The sequence below is a fragment of the Armigeres subalbatus genome, unplaced genomic scaffold, assembly GCF_024139115.2.
Source record: "Armigeres subalbatus isolate Guangzhou_Male unplaced genomic scaffold, GZ_Asu_2 Contig351, whole genome shotgun sequence".
NCBI lineage: Eukaryota > Metazoa > Arthropoda > Insecta > Diptera > Culicidae > Armigeres > Armigeres subalbatus.
Genome location: NW_026943099.1, coordinates 1 through 9,288, shown reverse-complemented (window position 1 = coordinate 9,288; position 9,288 = coordinate 1). Strand labels below are relative to the sequence as shown.

Here is a 9,288-nt window from a genome sequence, read left to right as displayed (position 1 = left end):
ATATTAACACAAAACAAATAGAATCGATGGGTTGCATTTATTTTTATGTAATTTTGAATGCTATCAGTAGTTAGTATTGCACAGGTTTTATGTAATGCGAAACGATGATATATGTTCTGTGTGATTTGAAGAGAGATGTGATATTACATTGAATCAACGTTATTTTGCATATTAATGTTTTGATTACATCTGGAATTTTAGTAAGTCGCTGCTATTACGTCGACACACATTACACATTTTTTTGCTGTGTAACAATAACTGGGTTCAAATAATTTGCATTTAATTCAAGCATTATATCAAAAAACCATCAAAATACCAATTTTCTCTTACTCTTGAAATGCAAAGTAGAAAATGTAGAAATCCCAACTTTTTTGCTCTGTGTATAGATATTCTCTTATGCATTCGATGATATAACTCCAGAACAGTTTGGACGGCCTAGCACATCCGACAAAAATATTTCAACACCTTCTTAGTTCTTCTATACTAGTTTTAATATGATCGAGCGGAAAAACCCAAATCTGTACGTTAAATCCATATAAAAAAGTCGTCCTGAAAGATGTGTTAAGGTGTTTTCTAAAGTTTTTGTAAAGATTTTCCCGAATGAAATCCTGAAGGAATTCCTGGGGGTAATTCCAGTCTTGCAAAATGTCGTGACCATCACCAGATGATCAGATATGAAAACAAAAACCACCACGCTTTTAAACGATGTTCTTTACTGACAATCACTGCAAGCGCATCGTGACATGTAGAAGCTGACACGTGAGTACCTTCGGTAAGCGTGACACCCAGATTGACAACCACAAGCTGAGAGCCATAAAGAGCATCAGGTCGGTCAGCTGTCAAAAGTGCAGGTGAGCACCGGCATTGATTGATTTTGTTGTCGTTTGATTGGACTGACGTCGTTTTTAATTGATAAATTGGATAAATCAATACATTAAATTAAGGGTTCATTCACAAATTACATAACGCTAAAATGGACCTGGGGGCTGAAAGCCCCCACCCACCCTCTCGTAACGTATTTTGTATGGGAGGGTTCTGAAATTTGTATGGGCCGTATTTGTGAATGGCTCTAACTAAGTTTTTACCAATTTGATCCAGACTATCTTTTGAAAAAGGCCAAATTTTTTTTATTGATTTTTTCAAATGGATACAATCAAAAAACGACGCATCCTACAAAAAAATGTTGTATGGGTGACTATCGCAAAATCAGTCAAAGTTTCTAATAAAGATATCGGAAACAATTCAAATTGAGCCCTACACTGAAAAAAATCAGTTTCAACAGTTTCAAAAATTAAAACTCGATTTGCGAAAAAACGCTTTTTTTGATTTGTATGAAATTGTGTCTCAAGATAGGTGATTATGTTCCCTACCAACCGTCCATACATCGCAAGCTGGGCACTTTGAAGGAAAAAAAGTTTTTCTAACAAAAACTTTTCTTGTCGAAATTATTTTCAGTGTATTTTTATCCGTTGCGATTAGTCACGACCTAAATATTGTACTCTGCTTGACTGTACAGGAATGTTTAAATATATGTATGTATATTTTAAATCCACTGGCACTCCTTGACACTGAGAAAAAAAATCAATTCCGACAAGAAAAAATTTTTGTTAGAAAAACTTTTTTCCCTTAAAAGTGTCAAGCTTGCGATGTATGGACGGTTGGTAGGGAACATAATCACCTATCTTGAGACACAATTTCATACAAATCAAAAAAAGCATTTTTTCGCAAATCGAGTTTTAATTTTTGAAACTGTTGAAACTGATTTTTTTTCAGTGTAGGGCTCAATTTGAATTGTTTCCGATATCTTTATTAGAAACTTTGACTGATTTTGCGATAGTCACCCATACAACATTTTTTTGTAGGATGCGTCGTTTTTTAATTGTATCCATTTGAAAAAATCAATAAAAAAAATTTGGCCTTTTTCAAAAGATAGTCTGGATCAAATTTGGAAAAACTATGTATGTACTTTTCTTTTAATAGCACCTCTTAAAATATTGCACAAAAAGTCAATATAAACAATAAGAACACTTAAATGTTCCCAAAAATTCTATTTTGGCTTCATGCATTTTTATCACAGCAAAAATCCATTAATTCCGCTAAGTGGATTATTCCATTGCTGTCGAGCGTTGATTTCGAACCAAACACCGCATAGGTCAAGTGATCATCACGATAGTCAAGATGACATGGATATGACAACCACAACATCAGGAAAGTTTTCCTATCATTCATGCTGGTGATCACAGGCAGAAGAAGTGAAGACATGGTGAGTGACCAAGCGCTAGTTGCTAAAATGTCACTTTCATGGTGATCGTTACACCAAGCATGTGAGATCCACATTGAGCATCACAATTGAGTACTTGACACATGACCTGGATTTTGTTATTGTCACGCTTTGCGTGACTTGTACGGTGACACTTTGCAGCACTGGGTAATTCTGAAACAATTCTTAGAATTACCTTTTTGAAGGAATTTCTGGAATCATTTCCTGAGAAATCCCTGAAGGGTTATTTGTTTTGAATAGCTGAAGTAATTTATGGTCGAGTTTTTGAAGAAATTCCTGGAGGAATTTCTTAAGTAATTTACGAGAATTATTTTTGTGAGGTCACCAATAATTTCTTTTGAAAAAATGATTTTCGCAATATTTATTTGTTTGAATCGATTATTTGTATGCAAAAAATTGTATATGGCAAGTTTGTGTTTACCTGGAAATCAATGTAAAGCTCCAAGAATGATTTTATTTTCACAGATAAGTAGACACACTGAGTGCGAAAAAACAAAATCCGATAGGCTGCTCCCACCGAGGATGTATGAATTGTAATAAATTTGTAAAACGAAGTTGAAAAATGCATCTGGTCACATTAGTAAAAGTATACAGAGGTGATAAGTGAGAGATTTTGTCATTCTCTTTTGGATTCAATCCCTGGGTGTGGGTATGCGCAGCCAAGATGGTTAACAAAATACTTGTTAATAACGCATGAGAAGGCACCATTGCTGCTATAGGGATTAATCTTTTTTATCTGGATATAATGTCTTAAGGTCGTCAGATATGACTACATCGCTTCACTATGTATGTTTTTGATTATCTACGACAGCAGTTCTCAACCTTTTTCTTGAGAGGTACCCCTTCGAACTTTAGCATGATTTGAGGTACCCCCTCTAGAAAGTAGGCTTCCAATCCTCTTGAAAATATAATTCCGAGCCCTTTGAAGGGAAGATCCTTTAAGCTTTTGAGTCTCTTTAGAGTAGGCTTCCGCGCCTCTTTATTAGAGGCTTCTTAGCCTCTTGTAGAGAGGCTTCCGAGCCTCTTGAAGGCGGTTTTCGAGCCACTTGAAAGGAAGCTTCCGTTGCATCTTGAAAGAACGCTTCTGAGCCTCTTGATAGTATGCTTCTTAGCCTCTTGTAGAGAGGCTTCCGAGCCTCTTGAAGGCGGTTTTCGAGCCACTTGAAAGGAAGCTTCCGTTGCATCTTGAAAGAACGCTTCTGAGCCTCTTGATAGTATGCTTCCAAGCCTATTGAAAGAAGAATTCTGAGCTTCTTAAAGCGAGGCTTCCGAGCCTCTTGAAAGGAGGCTGCCGAGCCTCTTGAAAGAAGGGTTCCGAACCACTTGAAAGTAGACTTCCGAGCCTCTTGAAAGCAGGCTTACGAGCCTCTTGAAAGAAGGCAACCTAACCACTTGAAAGGAGGCTTCCGAACCTCTTGAAAAGAGGTTTCTTGACAGGAGGCTTCCGAGCCTCTTGAAAGTAGGCTTCCGAGCCTCTTGGGAGAAGGCTTCCGAGCCCCTTGAGAGGAGGCTTCCGAGCCTCTTGAGAGGGGGGTTCCGGGCCCCTTGAGAGGAGGCTTCCAGGCCTCTTGAGAGGAGGCTTCCAGGCCTCTTGAGAGGAGGCTTCCAGGCTTCTTGAGAGGAGGCTTCCGAGCCTCTTGAGAGGAGGCTTCCAGGCCTCTTGTGAGGAGGCTTCCGAGGCCTCTTGAGAGGAGGCTTCCAGGCCTCTTGAGAGGAGGCTTCCAGGCCTCTTGAGAGGAGGCTTCCAGGCCTCTTGAGAGGAGGCTTCCAGAGCCTCTTGAGAGGAGGCTTCCAGGCCTCTTGAGAGGAGGCTTCCGAGCCTCTTGAGAGGAGGCTTCCGAGCCTCTTGAGAGGAGGCTTCAGGCCTCTTGAGAGGAGGCTTCCAGGCCTCTTGAGATGAGGCTTCCGAGCCTCTTGAGAGGAGGCTTCCGAGCCTCTTGAGAGGAGGCTTCCAGGCCTCTTGAGAGGAGGCTTCCAGGCCTCTTGAGAGGAGGCTTCCAGGCCTCTTGAGAGGAGGCTTCCAGGCCTCTTGAGAGGAGGCTTCCAGGCCTCTTGAGAGGAGGCTTCCAGGCCTCTTGAGAGGAGGCTTCCAGGCCTCTTGAGAGGAGGCTTCCAGGCTTCTTGAGAGGAGGCTTCCAGGCCTCTTGAGAGGAGGCTTCCAGCCTCTTGAGAGGAGGCTTCAGGCCTCTTGAGGAGGCTTCTGAGCCTCTTGAGAGGAGGCTTCCAGGCCTCTTGAGGAGGCTTCCAGGCCTCTTGAGGAGGAGGCTTCGAGCCTCTTGAGGAGGAGGCTTCCGGGCCTCTTGAGAGGAGGCTTCAGGCCTCTTGAGAGGAGGCCTGAGCCTCTTGAGAGGAGGCTTCAGGCCTCTTGAGAGGAGGCTTCCAGGCCTCTTGAGGAGGAGGCTTCCAGGCCTCTTGAGGAGGCTTCCAGGCCTCTTGAGAGGAGGCTTCCAGGCCTCTTGAGGAGGCTTCCAGAGCCTCTTGAGAGGAGGCTTACAGGCCTCTTGAGAGGAGGCTTCCGAGCCTCTTGAAAGTAGGCTTCCGAGCCTCTTGGGAGAAGGCTTCCGAGCCCCTTGAGAGGAGGCTTCCGAGCCTCTTGAGAGGAGGCTTCCGAGCCTCTTGAGAGGAGGCTTCCGAGCCTCTTGAGAGGAGGCTTCCGAGCCTCTTGAGAGGAGGCTTCCGAGCCTCTTGAAAGGAAGCCTTCGTACTGCTTGGAAAAAGACTTTCGAGAGGCGTAAAAAGATGCTTCTAATCCTCTTGCAACGAAGCAACCCAGTTTTAGTGAAAAAAAAAGATTTTGTTCATTCGACGTTTTGTCCGTTTGATCTTTTGTTCCGCAGCCCTTCATACATTGTGCTGGTTGTGGAAGGCAGGATTCAATTGGGATTTATTGATCGCATTACATATTATGTACAATATAAATTTTTGAAATATAAAATACACTTATCAAAACTTCATCAATGAATTTTGATTGAAATTGTAATATGTCAGCCATTACGCATTGTTGTCCGAGGTACCCCCTAGGGCCAGCGAAGGTACCCGCAGGGGGAACCTGGGGTAGTTGAGAACCGCTGATCTACGACACATATTTTACATTCTGGTAGGGAAGATCCATTAATTACGTAACGCAAAAATTGGCCATTTTCAAACCCCTTCCCCCCTATGTCACAATTTTTGTATAAATCACTTAAAATTTTGGTATGGTTTGTCACACTTCGGGCCTTCGTACCCACCTCCCCCTAAACCCACCTAAACACTGTATTATAAAATTCAAGTTATTTAGATATATCATTCCATATTTTTAGGTTCGTCGACAGCTTTACGAGGAGATATTATGACTTCTCAGGATCTCTTTGTAGCACATGAAAACATTGTCGCCCCGGAAGGCATTGTTGTCGCACGGGAGGATACCGCAGGAACAGAAAAAATCGAGTATAATCTACTTCAACCGTTCGAGTTTTCATCGAACTTATTGACGATTGTATCCGAGTCAAACGTGGACGCTCCAGTAACTGATGATATAGCTACACAGCTAGTTTCTGACATGGGCGCAGAAGACCCTGATCCAAATGTAGCAGAGCAACCAGTCATAACAACTTCGGCGATAAGTATGCCTCCCTCATCATCGATTAGCTACGATCAACGCACTGCTTCAATTGAGAACGATCAAGATGAAAATACGTCACCGAATACATCTGCGAAACGATGTAATCCTGGATACGAAAAATCTAACAAGAAGCATTCATCTAGCGCGATGAAATTTAGATCGTTTGAGATTAATTGGAGTAAGATTTCCGACACTCAAATGGCTCGCCTTGACAGTCTTCAAGAATATCGACTAAAAAATCCAAATTCAGCAGTCCCACGTACGATTCGTTTTAAAAAAAATGAACTCAGTACTCTGGTGAACAACATCGTCGAGCAATTACGGAATATCGACACAGATATAAGTGCAGCTGTCATGGAAACTGTATCAAAACAAATGTTGCACAAATATCCATGCATGGAAATACTGGATGACGACGGATTTGGTAATGGATTAAGTCATATGACAATAAAACACAAAATGATAAACAGAAATACGTACTTGAACCGCCTAGACTCATTGCCAAGAGCAGCACCAACGTTGAATCATAAGCCAAAGTATCGGAGAGCTGGCACTATGCAAGAATATTGGAAGTCTACGACGGATCAATGCTCCAAGGACATTCTTTCCAAACTACGGCGAGATGAGCCAAATCTGCTTACGGAAGATTTTATGAGCGTTTCCCAGGGATACATCAGATCACAACTCGATCAGAAAAAGGAACTTAAGGTCATACTGTCAGAGTGGCCAGTGTTGCGAAGACGGATTTTGTTGAGCTATCACTTCAAGAAAGCGACTGAGATAGACATCGATACTCTACGTACTTATTTTATCGCAAAAAAAGCAAAGATTATAGAGTTCTCGGCCAGCCAAAAAGCTAATAGGTTGAATGAAGGAGCCTCCGATTATGACGTATTCTACTTTTTAGCAAGAGCAGTGGGAGAATCATTAGATGATCTCGTTTTGAAGAAGGAGGTAAACCTTATTTGTCTGGAATTTTTATTATCAAAATAACATTATTTTCACTTGTTTCAGATTGGCACCAGCATTGAAGCAATACACGATGAATCATCAGGACCAGTACTGATTTGCGTTGGTAGGTTTAGAACAATTTTATGATATAACATATAGGCAGCTTTCAATTAAAAACTTTGAAAATGCTTGTTGAAAAGTAGGTTAAGTTAAAGAAGGAATGAAGATCGATTGAAGAGAAAGAATTCTACAGATAAGCAGATATATTGTTGAACATTTTACGAAAAAACAAATACTTTATTTGTTGATCTCAATATGCGGTGCTTGCGGTTGAAGCGTACTTGAGAGAAAGACTATTTTATAAACATTCTAAGCAAACAAACTGAAACTTCCAATAAACTAGAATAAACTAGACAAACAAACTACACTACATTCTTGCAGATTTAACTCATTTATCAACTTTTACCTTTTTCAATGAAAATCAGTCTGATTAAACGGCAGAAACAGTTTAGACTTTGTTTAAATTCCCTAATTAAAATCAATTTAAGCTTAAAAGTTACAGTCCAATAATTAGTGTTCGATAGATGCCTTATTGATCTTATTGGATACCACCAACTATTATTGTTACTGGTTTTTGTTTTGAAAATGTCAATTGTAATGTTTAATTTGAGTTCAATTGAGTTCAAGAAATGGAACAGCGTATGTTTGCAGTTGTAAATCGATGTTAGCACTCACAAATAACATTTACCACCCATTTCTTGAACAATACCGTACGTTTGTGTAAATGATCTTGCCATATAGTTGCGTGTACTGTCTGTTTTAGATAATCAAATTGTGAGAAATAATTATATAATTAAACTTTTTCAGATGAGGCAAACGATTCGGCCATATATTATGTGTTTGCGGAGCAAACTAGGCTCTCTGAAGGCACCAAAGATATAATATGCGCATTTCAAGACCTTAGGTGTATGCAGTACGTTCATGGCTTCATGTACCTCAAGAAGGTTGCTAAGTTTTTGGAGTTAATTCAGGAGTATTTGCTAAAGTTTTTCCCGGCCAAAGGCTCTAAGTCCAATGCCATAAGAATCGGACAGCAGCAACGGATGGTGCAGAAGGTGATCACAGCATTGTCCGAATACGGAGCCGCTACATAAGATATAAGAGTTAATTTATATAAGATATAAGATATGATAAAAAGCTACTATAAATTACGATATATTACTGATAAGTGGAATACGATTTATTGTAACTGGAACTATGTCAATAGTATTAATAATAGGCCTTAATCTTTGCGAGGCTAGCGTTTTTTTTTAATAATAAATGCAATTGAATTGTTACTCTAGTGTTTTTGAATCATTAAGAGAAAAACATCAAAATCTTACCCCCGAGTTTCTAAAACATGACACACATTCTCCAAGCTAAACTTGAAACATTTTAATGTAAACTGACGCTACATAGCATTAGACTGACAAACCAATGATCCAGTTCAAAAAATGTTTTACTAAGTCTATTGAAGGTTAATTAAACCAGATTTAATTAAGGTTAGCAAGGGCATTTTCAAATTTAAGTTATAAGCAGTGTCATGTCAGAAGGCTCGATTATAGTTTCCTCTAAAATGAAATTTTATTTGTCTGATTCCTTGATGACAAGATTTACCTGCCAGAACCTACGTTAGCTCATTTGCGAATGTTTGTTGTTTCAGCTTTGGAGAATTGTGTTATCTCTATTTCTACCCAGGGTGGCTTCCGTCAGACTGTAATTTTACAGTGGTTAGCATGAATTACGTCAGATATGAATTTTACAGTTCTGTTTTTTAAACGTGTAAATTTACTGCTCAACTTGTAACGTATTGTAAAATTCATAACACATTCAATTTTCCATCATATATGACGGAGCCTTTTTGTTACATTCGATCCATCGGAATTTTACATGTTTTTTTAAAACTGTGCGGAGGAACTTCCGGAGGAACTTCTGGAGGAATTCCCGGAGGAACTTCCGGAGGAATTCCCAGGGGAGCTTCCGGAGGAGTTTCTCGGAGGAACTGCCGGAGGAACTTCTGGAGGAATTCCCCGAGGAACTTCCGGAAGAATTCCCGGAGAAACTTCTGAATGAATTCCCGGAGAAACTTCTGAATGAATTCCCGGAGGATCTTCCGGAAGAATTCCTGGAGGAATTTTCGGAGGAATTCCTAGAGGAGTTTTCGGAGGAATTCCTGCAGGCACGCCGCTACCTATATATTCGCATGTCCTCCAGTTGTATCGTGTGTGGCAATTACAATGGATACACTATGCCTAAGGAATCAAGAATGTTTCCTTTCCGAAAATATCCTAGACCGGACCGAGAATCTAACTCGCCATCTCCGAATTGGCAATACTACGCCTTTGTCATCGACACCATCCGATTTTCGGACCGGAAGGCGCAAACATTGGATGTGTTCTTTTGTACCCTAACT

General features: G+C 40.4%; 1 protein-coding gene across 1 annotated transcript; it reads left to right on the top strand.

The window, feature by feature from the left end:
* Positions 1 to 5,583: 5,583 nt before the first annotated feature.
* On the top strand, positions 5,584 to 7,990 carry LOC134204028 (uncharacterized; the record flags this gene model as incomplete). Its single annotated transcript, XM_062678864.1, has 3 exons — positions 5,584 to 6,839; positions 6,900 to 6,960; positions 7,704 to 7,990. Coding segments are annotated over 3 exons (1,604 nt in total), but the record flags the coding sequence as incomplete, so codon positions are not given.
* Positions 7,991 to 9,288: the final 1,298 nt, after the last annotated feature.